General features: G+C 39.4%; 1 protein-coding gene across 1 annotated transcript; it reads right to left on the reverse strand.

Annotated features, from left to right (window-relative positions):
• Window positions 1-1,979: 1,979 nt before the first annotated feature.
• On the reverse strand, window positions 1,980-21,240 carry LOC124280443 (glutamate receptor ionotropic, kainate 4-like). The gene is made up of 12 exons (XM_046716382.1): window positions 20,963-21,240; window positions 17,392-17,495; window positions 13,889-13,987; window positions 12,807-12,958; window positions 9,990-10,154; window positions 9,136-9,306; window positions 7,894-7,994; window positions 6,521-6,608; window positions 5,588-5,918; window positions 4,236-4,450; window positions 2,907-3,178; window positions 1,980-2,372 (listed from the first exon to the last, which is right to left on the reverse strand). The coding sequence occupies exons 1-12, from the start codon at window positions 20,986-20,988 to the stop codon at window positions 2,150-2,152; spliced, it is 1,947 nt and encodes a 648-aa protein (XP_046572338.1). The 5' UTR covers window positions 20,989-21,240; the 3' UTR covers window positions 1,980-2,149.
• Between the last annotated feature and the right edge of the window lie 393 nt (window positions 21,241-21,633).

A 21,633-nucleotide genomic window follows, 5' to 3' on the forward strand; every position in this document is an offset into this window, starting at 1 on the left:
GTTTTTTGTTATATTTTCAAATTTAGAAGGAATACATGTATCATATATTATATCGCTACATTATCATAATTAGAGATTAAACAAGTGTATATGCCTTGTTGATTTTTCTTGACGTAGGTCTATAACATGGAGTCACGTATCCTCCAAGAAGATTCGTCCCCGTATCGATGAATAGTATGTACGAAAATACAACAAACGCACCAGAATGCACTTAAGGATTGGTGTATTTTGATAAATAATATAATCCGTTATGGCAATGAATTGTTTACGAAAATCATGAAAGATACATATCGTCATGACAAAGCCTAATTTGAAGTTTTGGGCCATGAGGATAGGGCCATTAACAGGTAGAGATCCAAATACTAAAAAACCCGTGCGTTTGTTATAATCTCGGCTCTCGTGTTTGCCAGTGTTTTCCATGGCGCTTGCTGTGAAGATTTTACGTGCGCTTCCCTATATGATGCGTATTTTGCACACGGTCAATTCAATTTTGTACCTATTTTCATAAGTATGAAGAGGTGATAAATATTTTGAAGCAATGTATTTATAAATATTTTCGATTTTCAAAACAATATCATCATATAAAACTAGTCAACTTCAGTCTTAAACATTGTTCTTACATTTTACTTGAACAGTGATATTTTAGTTTGACGTTTCGGGTTATTCGTATTTTTGTCAGCGGATTCATTTTAAAATTCCACCCTGGGTATGACAGCAAGGTTACATGCAATTGTGGACAACATTTAGACACCGCGTAAACCATGATAGGACTCTCCACAAACTCGTCAGTTTGAGGTAATATTTGAAAGTCTGTCTAACTGTTTGGGGAGCTTGTTTTTCGGAAAACAATATGATTGTAACTGCTTATTCAAAAAAACATTCCCATGTTGCGATTCTTAAACAGTATTATAGAAATAAAAGGTGAGCAGCATGTTATTACAGTTTCCAACGGACAAACAGTTTCAAGTCCGCCTTGCTCCACCCTCTCTGATGATTCACATCATATAGTACATCAATCGGCAACTTGAACAGATATCAACTTTATTTTCATAATGCAGTGATTGATTGAAATGTGTAAAGTAAACATATCATGACACAGTAATATTTACAATTTGACATATATAGTTTCATAATATTCAACACAATGTTTCAAAACACTTAGCAGATCGTGTATTTAAGATGGTTAACTTCAAAGTGAGTGAGAGGGAGAATGGTTTTACGCTGCTTTTAGCATTATTCCAGCAATATCATAGCGAGGGACACCAGAAACGGGCTTCACACATTGTACCAATGTGGGGAATCGAACCCGGGCCGTGACGAGCGAACGCTTTAACCACTAGGCTACCCCTGGTTGACTTCAAAGAGTTCAATTGGTACACATAAACCAGCATCACTTTCTATATACATGCGATAACATTCAAATAAAGAAACCACGGAGGTATTTGGGAAATGAAATAATGACGTACCTAATAGCAGGCGTTAGTTACGTCATGGTCGCTTCCATTCCCTTCTTGCCAAATGTGCTTATCTTGCATCAGTGAAGCAACGCGTCTAACGTTATCATGTCGGAAATAGTCTGCTTTGCCGTCGCGCTGACACACAACCCGGCAGTTTTCTGTCGTAATGACACGTAATCCAATTGTTAAATCACGCCTAACATCGTATCATGTTGGCAGTGAAAATGTGTTTGTGCACAGCCATTTCAACTGTTCATTATAGAAAAAGATGTGCTAAAAAACATGCTGAATCAAAGCTTTGTTTTTTAATGTATATTATAAATAGACGTAAAAGCGGATCCATGAATACCCGGATTAGAATTGGTGTTCAGTACGCACGCTGGTAAGAGGTGACTAACGTTAACGGGTGGTCATGCTAGCTGACTGTCTTGACACACGTCATCGTATCCCAATTGCGTAGATCGATGCTCATGATGTTGATCACTGGACTGTCTGATTCAGACTCGATTATTGACATAACGCCGCCATATGGCTGTAATATTGTTGAATGCGGCGTAAAACTAAACTCACTTTCTCCATGTTGGATACAGACAAAAGCCGGATAACCACTGATGCATTACCAAATACTCTCTAGCTATGTCAGACAGGTCAGCGTTTACACATAAAAAACTTTACACAACAAATAAATAAACTTAAAAGAGAGGAGCCCGGCGAAGATGCCGTGCACACAGTTCAACAAGTATGGCTAACAACGATAGCCCTAGTCCTCCACCTGCCACCAACAAGACACCTTCTATCTCCCTCAGTGTAATGGGCTTGCCTCTTCTGTCCACTCCACATTGCCCGTTATTGCTACCAGTAGTCCACTTCTTCCACAAAGCATTCAGCATTCCGCTCTCTTTCAGCGAGTAAATACTGAAATCAGATTGACAGTCTTACCTGGCAATATTTTTCTGATATTACAAACACGAAACAGCGTTCTCCCTATACCACGTTAGTACATTAGAAGGATGTTTGTCCATGAAGCAAACAATAATATGAAAGTTAATGTTAACCTTTAAAAAAGATTATATATTTAAATTGTGAAAGGGGGTCATAGAATGTCTTTAGATGAGAAATGCGTTAGAGTCGCTGTATGTATCAGAAAAAAATATTGTGTGTGAAATTGATACACACAAGGTTTAAGTTATAAAAAGACAAAAAATTATAACTATAATTATATATATTATTATATGCTAGTATATATAGCCTAGTGGTTAAAGCGTTAGCTAGTCACGCCGACCGGTGTTCGATTCGTCACATGGGTACACTGTTTTAAGCCCATTTCTCGTGCCCCAAGCCATGATAATGATGGAATATTGCTAAAAGCGGCGTAAATCCTTACTCACACATGATCAACATAGACTTCCCAACAACGAAATGTGTAAACTAAAACAAATTGTAACTTACATGCCATCAAAGTCGGACTTCAGAGAGGATCCCTTCACTACTCCAAAGGTAATCTCCTCATACTCCGAACTTACAGGTTCTCCAATAAGCCCAAGGAGGCAGTCATTAGCCATGTATACCTCGGCGCTGGACTTGTATATGAGAAAAGAATGTTCCCCCTTCATGACACGTGCCATATGGGAGTCCTCGTCACTGCTGAAAATGCCAGCATCCTGCTTACTTAATCTCAGCATCTTGTCGTAAAGCCGCCGTAAGACTGGTTTCTCTGAAGACTGTACAAAGAGTGGAAACAAACATATTGAGCAAGGATGACTTTGATGTATTATAGGAAAAGCGTTTTACCAGCTTTGCACAACTGTCCAGCTTTCAAGTCATGTCGAAACTGAGTTGACGAGTTGTTCTTTTGGCTTACTGAGAAAAAGATTTCTGGCGACATCATCGTTGTGAAAAACTATATTCCCTCGTCATTTGTTGTGCAACGTGGATTGGTATCTGATAAGCGCGTTTTGTTATAGGGAATAGAAGTATAGAGCCCAGGAACGTTTCATGTTTCATGTGAGTCGTACGGAAGATTTTGCTTTTGGTGGAAATGAAGATCTTTCCAAAAATGACATTTCTGTAATGAAAAACGATATCCGATGCTGCTCACTAATTGATTTGTAACATAATGCCCTAACAGGTGACTTTTTAACAGCTTTTGCGTTTATTTGTGACGGATGCCAAAGAAACGTGAAAGATGATACGCTCATCATTTTGCAAATACGCGGTGTCGCGGGGTATCACTATATATGTGATCATGGACTGGCAGGAATCCTACAATGAACACTGCATTAGCAGAACGGAAACATAAATTCCCAGATGGAAAAAGAACTACTCATGTAAGAAGTAAAATTAATTAATTTATAATTTTAATTAATAATAATTAGTCCATTTATATGGCGCTAAAATCCACACCGACAGCATGCTCATAGCGCAGACAGTGCATTATTACCCCTGATAACCCAAGCTGCCTGTGAGGCGCTAGACGGTTATAGTCACATGAATTATCCCACCGGTACCCATTTGCTCTGCTGGGTGAACAAACTAACTTGCCTAAGGTGAGACCACGTGTATCACTTGTGCTTCGTTGTGGGGCAGGACTGAAGTCATGAGTCAAGCTGCTAAACACGGTCACCCATCCAAGACCTCTCCGCGCACAACGTTGCTGTACTTCAACTGATTTGTGACATGAGCTCCTGAGCTTCATGCACAGGACGCCACACCACCGCACTATTATGCATATATAACTATAAAAGGTTTTCTTCATTATAAGCAAATGTTTAGAATTACCCGAAGGACATCGTATGGTGTACCGGAAACAAACATGCCGGTGCTGTAGTTGCTGTCGACAAGGTCGTTGATGCTGGATATCCGTACAGTCTCTGTACCTGCTGTTAGGGCAGCCATGAGGTTGGCGCTATATATGGTCGTTATAACAATTGTTAACAACCAGGATGAGGCGAGGAGAATCCGGGAGGCATTTCGTCTTGGTTGTGTTTGGAATCCTGTGGATATTTACATTACGTGTAAAGACATGAAGTAGTTCACAGTTTATAAAAAGGCTGAAAATACCAGGCTCGGTTATATTAGCAGCAAAAACAAACATTACATAGTTCATGCTAAAGGTATTTTTATTTGTCTTCTTCCCTATTTGTGCAAACGACGCACATTGTCAGGGGCAACAAGATGTCATACTATTGTATCACACGATGGCACAGGCAACAGCATGTCATACTATTTCATCACACGATGATTCAGGCAACAGGATGTCATGTCAGAGCATCACACAGCGCCACAGGCAGCAACATGCATGCAACAGAATCACTCGGTCTCATAGGCAAAGAGATGTCATACTATTGCATCACACGGTGTCACAATCAACAAGATGTCATGTCAATGTAACACGGTGGCACAATCAACAAGATGTCATGACAATGTAACACACGGTGGCATAGGCAACTATGTGTCATGTCAATGTAACACACGGTGTCACAATCAACATGATGTCATGTCAATGTAACACACGTCGGCACAATCAGCAAGATGTCATGTTAATGTAACACACGGTGGCACAATCAACAAGATGTCACGCAATGTAACACGGTGGCACAGGCAACTATATGTCATGTCATTGTAACACACGGTGGCACGGGCAACTATATGTCATGTCATTGTAACACACGGTGGCACGGGCAACTATATGTCATACTATTGCGTCACATGATGTCACAGGCAACACGATGCCATACTATTGCGTCACACGATGTCACAGGCAACTAGATGTCATACTATTGCGTCACACGATGTCACAGGTAACAAGATGTCATACCATTGCGTCACACGATGTCACAGGCAACACGATGTCATACAAAATTGCGTCACACGATGTCACAGGCAACAAGAAGTCATACTATTGCGTCACACGATGTCACAGGCAACAAGATGTCATACTATTGCGCCACACGATGTCACAGGCAACAAGATGTCATAGGTCACAGGCAACAAGATGTCATACTATTGCGTCACACGATGTCACAGGCAACGAGATGTCATACTATTGCATCACACGGCGTCACAGGCAACATCATGCATGCAAATGAATCGATACTGAAGTACAATTTAGTTGATAAATAATAACATACCTTGTCTGAAAACAGAACCAACAAATTCCCAGGCGATCTCTGCAACCTGCCGACAAACAGCTTGCGTCGATCCACACATTGGTTCATTTTCGATAAAACAGTGGTGTTCTACCAAGAAGAATAACATTAACAGCCCCACTATTACACCAACGTATATAAGATAAACGCCTGGATGTATGGGTTTGGCAACGAAGAACAAATGTCCGGTAGAATCGGTTCTCTTCCTATATATAATGTCCAGCCTGTCGGACTTAAACGACGGGTAGATGTAGTCAACGACCTGGGATCTTCCATGATGCACAGATATGTCGGCCGAGGCAATATCCACCTCCTGAAGGAAATGGGTGAAACTGATATAAATTCAGGCATGTTTTTGTTTGTTTGTGACTTGTTTAACGCCACACTTAGCAATATTCCAACTATATCTCGGCCTGTAAATGGTCAAGTCTGGACCAGATAATCCATTGATCAACATCATGAGCATCGATTAACGGAATTGGGAAACGATGACACGTATCAACCAAGTCAGTTGGCCTGACCACCCAACCCCGTTAGTCCCCTGGTAAGACAAGCGTGGGTTGCTGAAGATCAAATGTAACCCGGATCTTCACGGGTCATTCTTAGGCATCACTACATGTGATGAGTGAGTGAGTTAAAGTGTACGCCGCTTTTAGCAATATTACAGCAATATCACGGCGGGGGACACCAGAAATGGGCTTCACACATTGTACCCATGTGGGGAATCGAACCCGGGTCTTCGGCGTGACGAGCGCACGCTTTAACCACTATGCTACCCCATAGCCCCACATGTATTTGTAAAACCAATTCTCGGTAATCTTGTAATCTCTCTTGACGTTTGTTCAAATCGGAGATTATTTGCTCAAACAGTCATCAGTATATTAATTACTGCTCATTTTTCAAATATATATTTACCCTTCTGCTCAACTGGCCCACCATACCGTTCCATTGACCATTTTCCAGTACGCCCCACTTTTTATCTGCTGGCTGTGTAACATCATAACTGTTCGGTATAAAACAAGTGATGTCAGCTTCCTTATAGCATCAAGTATTTGTTTCACAGATAACACGCAGAATCCTCGACAAACAGATCAAACTGCACTTTGTCTCTTAAATCTGCAGAAGGATGCAGTGTGAGCGGATCATGTTTCCTTTTAGTGGGGGCTGGAATAAATGGCTCTAAAATAAATACACTTAAACTATTGCGGTTGTTTACATTAGATCGATCAAGAGATAATTTCGACGCTACGTAGATGCAGAGGCGCATTTTATTTTACCTAAATGTCAGAGGATTATGTGTTGGGATGTAAAAAGGAATGTGCAAAATTTCACAGCTGACGGAAATACAGTTTTGTTTAGTTTGTTAACTGTACAAATATCTAAAGAGTTAATGGTTTTACGCCTATAATTAAATGAAAGTAACCAATGTCTGAATATTAGTTTTATTGAAGGAAAACGTAAATATTTTTCTTTTCACTGGAATTGACCCATGTTACTGAAAGCGTTTATACCCACGTGTCAAGTACGTTTGATGCATATTACTTTGAGCTTCTCGTTTGGGTGCCATAAACAAGCCAATGTGTCCCTCTCAGAACCCCGTGGTTACCATTTGGTCTGTGACGATCCTTAATACATGCGTTAATAGACCGTGTTTTGTGTCTAAGTGAGACAGCCTTGTTAAACAGAAACAAAACCGATGTAAACTAAACAAAATGAATCAGACATTCTGATACGCCGGTACATGTCGGCGGTCTGTAAATAATCGAGTCTGAACCAGACAATCCAGTGATCAACATCATGAACATCGATCATACGCAATTGGGATACTATGGCACGTGTGAACCAAGTCAGCGAGCCTGACCACCCAATACCGATAGTCGCCTCCTTCGACAAGCATGGGTTGCTGAAGACCAATTCTAACCCGGATCTTAACGGGTAATGATGATATGTCAAAAGGTGGTACGTGTTGTTACAAGCGCTCTTCAGCAACACTTGCTTGTCGTAAGAGGCGACTAAAGGGATCACGCATGTCATGTTCATGATGTCAATTACTGGACATTCTTGGCCAGATTCGATTAGTAACAGACCGTTGTCCTTTATCTGGAAGCGTGCCGGTAAAACGTCTTCAACAACATACAAGCAAATCACACATAAGTGACACATGCCCTACATACACAGACGCACACACACACACACACACACACACACACACACACACACACACACACACACACACACACACACACACACACACACACACACACACACACACACACACACACACACACCTGAAGTTAAGCTTCGCTGAGAGTATATCCAAGATATCAAACACGTAGCCAGTATACTCCGCTGTGCCGTTGGTGATTCGCTTATAGACATACACGGGAGCCTATAATAGAAACAGAAGATGTGGTTATTGTATATTGGACACATTGGACATGATCAAACAAATAGGTCAGAAACTATAAACAATTCACATAACAGGATTTGGATGATCATGGCAGTAACACTGACAGGTGGATTGCAAATAGCAATACAAACACCGTGTTTTCTATAACAAACAACTTCCTACATGTTTTGCTTGATTGTTTGTAATTAACGCCACTCTCAGCAATATCCAGCTATGTGGCGGAGTACTGTAGATAATCGAGTCTGGACCAGAAACTCCAGTGATCAATGAGCATCGATCTACGCAATTGGGATAAAATGACATGTGTCAGCCATGTCAGCGAGCCTGACCATCCGATCCCATTAGTCACCTCTATTGAAGACCAATTCTAACCACTGATCTTCTCCTTACATGTACGTAACTGTGTTGAGAAATATAGAACTGGAATACTGCTGACTATAGTGTTTAACAGCAAACAAGATATGAACACTCATGATACTGTATAATCTCGTTCGGAATGATCTCGATAATTGAACACATAAACGACAGAACTTCGACTCTGGGAATATGCAATACTATTCTTTTTGGACATGGTTTAATGTAACAAATATTGTATTTGGGAAACACGGTACCTTCTCTATATTCGTCATATTTTGGATTACACTTTCATAGACTATATTTTCTGTGTTGGCGATTAGGTGCCTCAATCATAGTGTACTGTACTGGACCCCCGAAACGTACAAGAATTTACATGGGTCTCTAAAGTACACACATGTCTACGGTATTACAGCTACACATATATCACAGCGGACTGTTAGTATTCGAGTCTTGAACAGACAAACCAGTGTCACGGAGCATGAGCAACGAGTTTCATGAAACGTTGTTACACAAGTTACAGAACTTGACTACCAAATATCTATTTTGGACTCCCTGAGGACAAAACGAGACGATCTATATTGATTAAGTCCCATCATCAACACCACCCTGATGTCTTTGCATATTCATAATCTTTGCATGTTCATAGTCTTTGCATATTCATAGTCTTTGCATATTCATAGTCTTCGCATAGTCATGGTCTTCGCATATTCATAGCCTTAGCATATTAATAGTCTTTGCATATTCATGTAAAATACACACGAACCGCAAGCGTGGTGACCAGCAGTCTCCGGTTGTTGTAGCCATACTGGGTGTTAGGGTAGAATCTTGCCAAGGGAGTTGCTCTTGTGGCCCGTCTGTCAGACACAGGGACGAACTCCCTCCCGCCTCGTGCATTGTGCAGGGTGTACATGTGTGTCTCCTTGCAGGTGTTAGGCTTAGGGAAGATTACGTGAGGTTAGGTTTATAGCCATCATCAGTTATGGAAGCACTATCACTGAGGTCTAATCATAACTGAAGTTAACATACGATAATTATGATCGAGGAAGGTGATCCATTCATAGGTCTGAACTTTGTTTTGTAGTTACTTTTAAAAGGTCAGTTACGCCCACGAATGTACAGCTGATCTAAATTTAGCCTGGAACCATTGATTGATATTATAATTATCTTTAGATTGTAAGAAACGTCCCTTGACGTTGGAGTACAAATAAAACGCCACTCAATCAAGGTGCTGGCATAGGTTTCAAGGAAGCTGAGTCACTTTGCATCAAAAGGTTAGCATAAATTCTAGAACAGCACTTAAACCCAGCACATACAGTAAGCTGATGGTCCTCTTTCTTCACAAACAGGGCTTGGAGGGTACAGGAAACGTAATACACCAGGTTCTAACATTAATGCTCCTTCAGTTTCAGAGATGTTAAGCACGATGAAGTTGTTGACAATTCTTCTCTAATACGATCTCTTAAATACAAATAGCAAACGAGAAATATTTTTTCGATAGTCAGAATTGTTTCCAATCAGAAACAATCACACCGGTTCCGTGGTGCCAAATGACAGTATCATTGACTGAAACGCAATGTCTTTTCGCATATCGAGATGTGAAATGGTTGCAATACGTACGGAGTTGGGACAGGATACATCATCTTGGATAATCACTGCAACGTTCTCAAGGTGGCGGATCATTAACGCATCATGTAGCAACGACTGACTCTTTGTCAGAATGATGAGATATGAGTGATGTTGAAAATTTGTTGTGCGGTTTGAATGGGAGTCAAAGTTGTCTATCTGAAATTGACACGAACAAATCATTACAGATTCATTACAGATGTGGTTAACGTTCATATTAGCACCGATGTTGCGACAGGACATTTTAGTACTGTCGTCTTTGTTTTGCATTTATGATTTGATTTCCCAGCAGATGCTTACATATGCATAAATATGCGTAGATACATAATACATGTAATGTATATTGCATGATATTGTATGTGAAATAAGGCTATTGCAGGTTTGACTGTATCTGAAAACATACAAAGCATAAAACATTTTTACATTACATGCATATTCTCTGAAGTTTACGCTTGAAAATTAAGTCTCACGAGTCTAAAAATAAGAATTTTGACTGGTTTTTATTTGTAAAAGCAATAAATTTGCATGCCTAATAGTGTCGTTTGGATACATTTAAAATTGCTTTTTTACCCTTTCTGCTCAGAGTGTAGATATACTCGTAAAAACTTGACATAAGACTAATTTGAGTTTTTCGGAAAATATTGGACACAAACCAATCTATGCTGAATCCCAGCAAGTGGGGAAATGGTTACCGACGACAAAACGTTTGAAAAAAGAAACGTTTATCAAAAAGGGAACGTTACACTCACGTCTGTAGTGAATCGCTAAAGCCCACCCTACATGAAATGTACGGGCATCATGAAATTGTGTATCACCCTGAGCTGAGGCCTATGACTGTAGGCTTTAAAAAGCCACATCAATGATACCCCACATGCATTGCTATAATCCACTATAGACATGAGTATGAAAAGACTGACAGAAGCTCAACGACACAACGCCATCGGCCGTTTACAAGGACGGACATCGCAGCATGATGTGGCAAGGTACTTAAGCGTGTCCAGACAGACCATCTCAAACCTATGGACCTGATACAAAAATACTGGGAGTGTTAATGACAGACCCAAGTCAGGTCCACCTAGAGTTACCACCGCCGCCCAGGATCGCAACACCACGGCCGCATCATCCACAACAATCCAAATCCCAAATCTCCGACCAGACAGTGCGTAATGGGCTATGAAAAGCCATACTTTTTGCCAGATGACCGGTTCAACGTCACGTCGTTCCCTATATCAACGTGATCTTTGGAGCATGACAATGCTCGACCTCACGTTGCACGTGTTTGACAGGTCTTCCTCCAGCAAAATAATGTTCAGTTGTTACCTTGGCCTTCTCGATCACCAGATTTGTCTCCCATTGAACATGTATGGGATACTCTTGATCGACGCTTGCGCCAGCGTAATCCGCCACCTCAGACACTACAAGAACTGCACATAGGACTTCAGCAAGAGTATCAAAACATTCCTCAAGACAGCATTCGACATTTCCTTTCTATCTATGGGTCACCGCTGCCAAGCTGTTATCTATGTTCGTGGTGGTCACACCAGATACTGACATTTTACTCTGACCAAGTGGCTTTAATAGCCCTCTGTGGTTTTACCAAACACTCTCTGGATAATCATGTTTTTGAAATTTGTAAAGTTATGATTGTACTGTAACTGAGCAATGATGTCATGTTTTAATGAGTTATATGCACTCAGTAACTCCAAAACAGCATGTCAAGTTTCTTTTTTTGAAGAGTATAGTTTGTTTCACCATTAAACAGATGGCATTTAGTTGGTTATTAATCCTCCCCTCAAAACCAAAAATATTTTCTGGTGTTAAATCAATGTATCTTTCAGCTTTTCTAGCCACTTAGCCTCACTTTACTTGAATGAACACAGTTCAAATAATAAATGTAAAACACTCTCAGGCATCTGTTTACGAAAGGAACACACAGGTAAATCAATGTATCCAATATTATGAATAATTATTAGTTGTAAAAATATTCTGAGTAATTTGTACTGAAACCATTTTAAATTAGCAATTTGAGTACATCGATCAGCCATAACATTGATATTTTCCCATTCATTCTGTTGGAATTCTCTGTCCAATATTTCTTCCCATTTAATTGGCCATTTGTTTATTAAAACAAAATTGGCATAGTGATTTATAAAAGAATATTAACTATTAGCTATTTTGGAAATATTAAAGGGTACTGTCGTCTTTTAACTCATTTCGGAAAGCTGTAGAATAATACTGCAATTATGAGTTTATACTCAAGACTGCTTTACGCATTCACATCATGTGAACATGTGATCCATAACTTTTGAGATATTGTGTGAAGCAGGTATTGTGCATTCCAATATGATCGCCTGTTGGGACGAAACCTTTATCTATTGCCCTTGCATTCAGGTTGTGCTTATGTAATGCTCATGTGTATATACATTCATGATATTTCCTTTGAAGACATTATGAAGCTCACTTTAGTCAAGATGACTCCTAAACTACCATGGCATCAACATTGTACGTCGGGGGCGGTGGGGTAGCCTAATGGTTAAAGCGTTGGCTCGTCACGCCGAAGACCCGGGTTCGAATCCCCACATGGGCACAATGTGTGAAGCCCATTTCTGGTGTCCCCCGCCGTGATGTTGCTGGAATATTGCTAAAAGCGGCGTAAAACCAAACTCAGTCAGTCAGTCAGTTGTACGTCGGTACAAGGAATTAGCAATGGTTGACAACAGTTCACTGATCTGTTTATTGAATAGCCTTGATCGTTATGCAATTCGTATGATTTCATGATACTTTTGAAAATAGAATACGCTTCATACTCACCTTCATCAAGAGCTGTTGGGTTAGTGTTTTGTTCAGTGCCATGATCACATTTACGGCAGGAAACATTATCGTGTAGATGTCCTTCAGGGAATTACTGTTTACATCATGTATGTTGTAGACCAGTTGCTTTGTAGTGTTCAGTAAAAGAGATTCTGAAACTCAGAACACAAAATGGATGATATAAGATCCCGTTTCTGTCCGGAGTTGGTTTAACATATTTATTCATGAAGATATGGATGGACTGGCCAACAAGCTCCGAAGAGCTTATTTGAAGGCCGCTCCCAGAAACAAACACATGTACAAGTAAATACAGGAACAGACGACACATTGTTACAAGTCTTATTTATCAACACTCAAGATAAGGAGTTCATCAATAAACGAATGTGAAGTTCAACAAGCAAACATTAGAGATGTCTGTTAATAATGTTGACCTAGTGTGTTTCCTTATGCTAAATATATCATTTTAGGTTCCTTCGAACATAATACATGCAAATATGTATTGTTTTCCATATCCGATAATTCCGACACACAAAGGTTATAATTTCTGTATCACATTTTGGTCTTAAAATGTTTTTCATTTATTGAAGTAACATTTGAAACAGCACACACACATAGTAATTCCGTTAGTAAAACTTCTCGTTAATGTATGGAGGGATACACATAAGGCAGTGTTCCTCTTTTTATTTTCAGATTTCCTCCCACAGCGCTATTCAAAGCTGGTGATGAAAACAGATAAATATTTAAGGAACACTTGAATATTACCGTGTTCCTTTATTTGTTTCCCTCAGTATATATTTAGCCTAACGACTTGCACTTATCGTGAATCATATCAACGTATTTGGAACCTAAGACAAAAATTTACTGGGCAAGTGCTTTTTCTTCATACGGCTCGTCATACCAAGCTTTTCGGATTGTTTCCTTCTGAATGACATCACCACATAGTAAAATATAACCTATTTGACAAGCCAACGGGTGAGTGTAAGTTTGGTGTGAGCATTGTTTCAGTATTATCACGGCGTGTCATCTTGTTGTGTGTAGTGTTGTCTTAGATAGAATAATAAATCATAAATTTGACATTCTACCTTCGTTGTGTTCTTGAATTACCGCTACGGACGTCCATTTCAATTCATCTATCAAGTTGTTTACATAACTGGAAAGGCAGCTGCGGTTTAGACGCCCTTCTACAACATAAATCAATATGAGCCTGGCAAAATATATAGCTGTATAAATCGATAATCATTATTTATCTGATTACTTTGATGACAGTGAGGCAGAAGGAAGCTTAGGGTTGTTACCGCTCCGTTTTACATATATCAAACTTAAACATCAGCCTTTGTTGAACATTTAATAACTTACTATGAAATGCACATTATGTGTCTTAAACGTGTCCGACCGCCTCCGTGGTGTAGTGGTTAGAGCGTCCGCCCAGAGAGCGGAAGGTCGCGGGCTCGATCCCCGACCGCGTCATACAAAAAGACGTTAAAATATGGTACTTGTTGGTCCTTGTCTGGCGCTCGGCATTAATGGGTACAACAAGGACTGGTCGGCTCGGAGTCAGTATAATGTGTCTGAGTGGGGTATTCATGCTTCACTGCGGCATGGTATCTCAGTGGGCTAGCACTATAAAACCAGCTTAAGTCTGGGCTAGTACAAGCAGCCGCACATACACATACACACGCATGCACGTCGTCATATGAGCGAAATATTCTCAAGCACGACGTTAAACCCAATTTCACCTCACCTCACCTTTAACGTGTCCATAGATTTACCCGCAATAAAGTGAATTGCGAACCGAACACGTTTACATGTTAAACACATAGTTTGAATCGTAAATGTGATTTGAAACCTCTGGTTTACCCATCAGGATGTACCGGATGTTGTAGAACGATTTATTTGTAATTAATCAATATTTACAATGAATACTGAAGACCCAATTTCTCTGAACACTTATGCAAATATGAAGGAAAGAATTTTCAACAGCTATCGTACAATTGTCCATACAAACTCCCAACAAATGTGTCAATAACCATGTAATACTTCAATCTGTTTTAGTAATCCATTAAACTGTATTCTTAATATTTGTTTATCACTTCGCCATATTTTCCTAGCTAACAAATGAGACTGAATGCAAATTACAAAATTGTCCCTTAAGAACAGCCACATCACCCAAGATCGACCTTCAGCAGAAAGATCGGCTATCAAAAATGAGTGTCATAGATTGAACGGTTTCGGAACCAAATGTAACGCCCCATCACATTCAGAAACATCGTACCTGGATCCCGCAATTTCAGGGTTGTGAGTGAAAGGTAGAGAATCGCTCACAGACATAAGTAGTGTTGGTGTATCACTTAATCTCTCTTCTGTTGCTTTAATTCAGTATTCTTAACAAGAGTTTGGAATCAACGTAACCGTCTCTTAAGATCCATTAAGATGCTGAAAAATTGTAAAACTCAGCATAGCCATCTGGTCACTGTGTCTCGGTCTGTGATTTGAAGAATTAGGCCACGTTTCTGGAGAGACCATGATTATGATCGGCCCCTCAGTAGTTCAGCAGACCCGTAATGATCCGGGTTAGAATTGGTCTTCAGCAACCCATGCTTGTCGTAAGAGGCGACTAACCGCATCGGGTGGTAAGGCTGGCTGACTTGGTGGATACATTTCATCGTATCCCAGTTGCGTAGTTCGGTGCTCATGCTGTTGATCACTGAATTTCTGGTCCAGACTCGATTATTTACGCACCGCGTTAAACATCAAACGATCAAACAAACAATTGGATGTATCAGACTGTCCGATCATAATGATGGGCTTTTATTTTCCATGCAGGTTAAATCTACAAAGGTTATATCAATGTTATGACAAGTTGTGTCAATTTTCAATATCACGTGTGTAAACTTCAGGTTGGTAAAAACATGCACAAAGTGAGTAGGTTCATGGTGCACAAAGTGCACGTGCCCGCGCGATACGTGACATCACATTTAATGCAAGGTGCTTTGCTACATGTTATTTAGGGTTATTATTATAACTTTTAAAATAACTTGTATGTTATGCAATTTGATGTAATGCACACTAATGTCAGTTACTTTTTTCCGTTAGTATACAAAAATGTACAGTATACCCTGGTTATAATGCCACCATTTGAAAAGGAGAAAACGTGGCATTATATCCAGGATGGCATTATAACCAGGTAGGGCAGTTAGCGGCACTATGTAATCAATAAGGTGATTGAGCTGATGTCTCCTGTAATGAACCATGAATGACTGGATAATCTCAGCGTCTAAGCGCTGCAGGTGCCTTTTTGTTGTAGGTGGCAGGAAGTGTATTGTTACATGTGTTATCCTATCTGGGATTACATTACTTAAAAAGCATTAATGAGTTTAGTGAATTAATTTGAGTCATATCAATTAACCAATCATGGCATGTATACTTCATTCAGCCAGTGTAAATGGCATTTTAACCAGGGGGAAATTACTTTTTGTTCCAAAAACCATTGGCATATGGCATTATATCCAGTTTGGCATTATAACCAGGGTATTACATAGGCAGGAAATCCGTTCTGGCAAAAACATAACATTATATCCAGGGTGGCATCGTAACCAGGGGCATTATAACAAGGGTCATTATTCTCAGTTAAAGTTTAAAAGTTTAAAGTAGAAATATCCCTGCTTAGCGTAAATTCACTACAAAAAAGTTCCCTGATGTTTAAGAATCGCAAGTGTAATATTGGCATGAATGGTATGGTATGCAACTTAACGTTATGCACAGTTACTTTTTACGTTAGTATATTTCGTTCAACTGGCACTTTAAACCCATCAATAGGAATACAAACACCGTACTCTCAGTTTCAGATGATAAAATACAATAATCTACATCTTGTGTTCAGTCAGTCAACTATAACTTTGAATTTGAAAGAAAGTGAAGACATCCAATTACAAACAACAACTTGGCTCTAATCTGAACACGTGTGTCTACAATGAATATGGAAATAGCCTACTCTGGCCACATCACAAATGTCATATTACGCCTCTGATGATCACAAAGTACTGCTCAACATGTTTGGTTGGTTTGTTGTTTAACACCGCACTAAGAAGTCTGGATCAGACAATCCAGTGATCAAAATCGATTTACAGGATCGATCGGGATACGGTGACATGTGTTCACCAAGTCAGCGAGCCTGACCACCCGATCCCGTTAGACGCCTGGGACGTCGTAATAAGTTTAATTGTTTTATCGGCATTTCATAAGTTGACGAGTCAATAATGACCCATAAGACTTAAAGGACAACAGGAGGAAAATATAGTATAGCAATAAACAAGAATTTGTTACCCAGACATGTTAAGTTTCAAACAAAAAATGTCCAAGATTGCAACTGCCATCACGGAAACAATGATATTTTGTCATCGTAAAAGAGATATTTATACTGTGTGTGTTCGGTTCTTAATTCAGTTTGGCGTTGTTGTGCCAAAAGGTAATCTTGCTCGATTAGAGATAATCATGTTTATCGTGTAAGTCGACAGATCAATAAATACAATACAGATACATAAAATAAATCAGTTCATTAGTAGAATAGGAAGGATGTTGGACTTACCTTGAGAAGATGTTACACAATGAAATACATTGTTGAAGATGAAACCCAAAAGAAACACTTGTCTCCAAAGACCTTGGTAGCTCGACATTCGGTAAAAGGTGTGTCTGATTCGAATTAAGGCAAACGAGAGATTCATCAGTTCGAGTTCAACTGCGAAGGCGTCAAATCGGCTCAAGGGATTACGCATAGAAATACAGGTTTATTCCACGTCGTGACTCGAATGCCAAATTATAGTAAATGAAAAAAGAGATGTTTATCATATGCAGGGCGTGTGCTTACACAGAACTTCAAGTTCAGGAGAATACCGTCATAATGCATTTGACTTATCTGACATCAGGAATAAAATCTATTGCGTGTTTAGATTGATTATTCCAAAATATTTGCATTTCTGTTCTTCGATGTTTAATGAAGGGACCATCTGAAAACCTATAAGTAATGATATTAACCGTTTGAGCTTGTCTCTCTGGCGTTCATCGTTGATGGTACAGCATTTAGCCTAGACTCTAAACTTCGGACTACAAGTTCAGTTAATGGTGTTGTAAATGCAGAAGAACAACATTTGACAAGGTTTCCACGACTACATAATAGGATAAAAAGAGGAAACCAGAATGGGAGATCTATTTAATTTTCATAACCTATAGATTTCATTACGTGTACAGCAGCGTGACATTTTAGATCTTCACCTTCACATGTCTAGCAATTGTGAACAGACGACGGACAACTGACAATCTGGCCATAACTTGAGATTACTAACGTTTCAATTCTTGAACACCGATGGACAATAGTGGTAACCTTGCGGTTAGAGGGTACGCTTGGTAAGCCGAAGACACATGATCGATCCTAACATGGGAACAATGTGTGAATCCCATCCTAGGTTTGATGCTGTTGGATCAGTCCCTCAAACAGGTTCAAAGTTTAACTCACCCAGTTTAGCCGACATGAAAGACAGAGCATGTATAATCCGATCTATCATATGTGGCAAAGGTGCTTTTTTCTGTTAAGGACTTCTGTTATCACGCACGACTATTTAGAAACCACCTAATCTATGATAACAATGTTATTATTTTGTGATAACAATCGTTTATAACATGCAAAAAATGTATGTTGAAATCAAAAATGAATACTTTGAAAGTACAGCTGAACCTAAAACATTACCGATATGAGAATCTCTGCAAAAACTTGCCACACGCTGCTGGAACGATCCCTAACAAAACGTTGCATGGAGTCTGCTTAACTGGTAACGTCATCTTTTGTGGCGGTTGCTCTCGGCGTCTTAAGCAGACGTCAAATTGTAAACAAGTTCAGGAAGTCTGCTGAACGTTTTATCGATGTTAAATCAATAAATATTGAACTACAGTTGTCAGGTATATGTTCTTTTCAAATCTACTTTTAACAAGTACCTGAGACTGTGTATTTAATTATGTGGTGGATGTATTTAAAATCTGGAACTGCTACAGTGGAATATCGACGAGAACAAAACGTCCATCACAGATTAACAAAGGGGATTGTAGTCCATAGTACAAGATGGTTTGAAAGCAGTAGGAGAGACACTAGTACTGCTCCTGAGGGAAACGAATGGAGGGATGGGAAGGTAATGGGGTGGTTTTCCAAGAATATCATTCAAATTCAGACTTCCTGGAGACTTATTTACGTGAGTGAGTGAGTTAAAGTTTATAGTCACAGCGGCAGTAGTTCAGTCATATCGTGACTAAAGATAGTTATAAATTCATGCTATATACACACATTTTAAGACCTGTCGACGAAGGGCAGTAAAACCAACTAATACATCATAGTTTTAAGAATTAAAACTAGCAAAATCTCTGAAATAGTTTGGACAATACATTATAAAAACGGGCTGAGTATCACCAACAACTATAGGGAGATCACCATACTAGGGACCATGGGGGACTTGCAGTGGTGGCGCGTGGTCCTGAGCTCAAAGCTCAGGTCACAAATCGGTTAAGTTAAGCAGCGTCGAAGCTCGGAGAGTCCTTGGATGGGTGACCGTGTTTGGCAGCTTGACTCCTGAGAGTTTCTAGGACTTGAGTCCTGCCCACAACGAAGCACATGTGACACATGTGGTCTCACCTTAGGCAAGTGAGTTTGTTCAAAATTGTCTCTGTTCACCCAGCAGGAAAATGGGTACCCGGTGGAAAAAAGTCATATGACTATAACCTTCTAGCGCCTAACAGGCAGCTTGGGTTATCCAGGGTAATAATGTGCTGTGCCTTGATTGTTAGCGCTATGAGCATACCTAGTGTGGCGTTTGGCGCTATATAAATGGACACATTATTATTATTATTACTCTTGATCAGTCGGATTTACATCATTCTTTCAACCGTTGGTGATTGTAGTTAAAGTTAGCCAAAATTCAAAATCACAAAAAACACTACGTTTTAAAATAGTCAGTAAGCTTATTAATTTACCTGTTTCGGGACTTCTGTACGAGAGTTAGTTGGAGCAGAATATATATGAATGTGCCTGATATGACCTTGGTATTGGCAGGGTATTGAAGCACTTAGCAAAGTACGTGTAGATGGAAACAGAAATACACCTAATACTTCAAATACATCTCTGGAGAAGATCTCTCGTCTCTTTGAGCCCGAAATTTTGTAAAAGGACTCTATTGATTTTTAGATTACAACGCCTCTGTTTAAAAAACTGAATGTTACTATGACATTCGGTGCTACATGTATGGCATGTACATGACAAGCCGAATCGCTTGCATAAGAACCAAGAATATTTGACCAGTTTATAAGGTAAATAATAACTTCTTTGATTGAGTGGTATGTTTAGAAGTTGGAGAATGAGATAAGGACAAGACTTTATGGATGAACAACGTCTTTATTCGGATGATGCGACGTTTCGATACAGATTATTGTATCGTTGTCAAGCAAGTATGACAAGCAATACTCATACTTGCTTGACAACGATACAAGAATCTGTATCGAACGTCGCATCATCCGAATAAAGAAGTAGTTCATCCATAAAGATTGTCCTTATCTCAAGGTAAAAAATGTCTCTTTGTGTGTGTTTATGAAGACTGTACACAGCTCGAAAATATATCTAATATTTTCTAATATTAGTGAGAGGTTAATTGCTATCATGGGATTAATAATTCTGAACAGGTAATTTTTATATTTGCTTACAATGAAAATGTGATTGACCATGTTCCCAATTGCTACTAGCGAAGCATTTTGTCAGCGCATCTTACTGATTTTCAAAGCAGAACAAATCCAGGGTGCCCAATGAGAATTCCAGATGCAACAGAATTCGAAAATTTTAATAAATTGAAGTTATATTTCGGAATACGTATTGTGGTATCGTTAAGAACTTTGTGATATGTAGGTAGCCATTATGTAATGGGTAAATTTAAGTTAACGACGCCAATGCGTCATAGATATTTCGATATGACATGACGATTTCATAGTTGAGTCCTTTTGGTTTTAGTGTTATGTCGTCGATATTACTTAGGAAAATGATACACAAATGGCACTAACCGGTTTCCGTGAAATCCATGATCGTCCTGACTTCTTTCATACAACGGCTTCAAAATGCCACTAAAGGATACAGATCCGACAATAAGGACGTGCACATAGTGCTTACACTGTCATGATGTCTTCAGTATGAAACCATTTCACCTCCCAATTTGACACCCTTTCTCAAATATGCACCATCATTTTGCGAAACGGTGACACTGAACGATCAGGCTGATATGCTTATGAAGATCCATAGCTGTCAAATTGTGAGGGTGTTAGTTTGCAGACGATACATCAAGTAAACATTACTATCATCGAACACGAAAATGTACACATTGGTTCTCAGGCGTGAAAAAATACAATTTGTACAGGTGCGTCTGATCACTTAGAACGTGATGTTAAGATGATGATAATAAGACTACAGACGAACCAGTTGCCTCCGTTTCATCACGTTGAGGTTATATATATCGATTTGTTAAATACTTCAAAGGAAAACACTTAAAAAGTCGATAATTGAATTTTGCCGTGGATATCCTAATGCACATTTTGAGTGAATCTACGTTTTTTACGTCTTACATATCCTGTATCATGTTCCGGAAGTACATGAAAGGGCGTACCCAACCATCTACCTATGTTTCTCCTATGACATATACTTGGAACTTTTTTGCTGCAAGTGATATTATACGCCTCGACTAGTGTTATGATGATTCCCATCACTTTCATCTGTTAATTCCCACAGAACTGTTGTCGTAGATATAAGACA

Source organism: Haliotis rubra, unplaced genomic scaffold (genome assembly GCF_003918875.1).
Source record: "Haliotis rubra isolate DU_JTF1 unplaced genomic scaffold, ASM391887v1 Scf268, whole genome shotgun sequence".
Lineage (NCBI taxonomy): Eukaryota > Metazoa > Mollusca > Gastropoda > Lepetellida > Haliotidae > Haliotis > Haliotis rubra.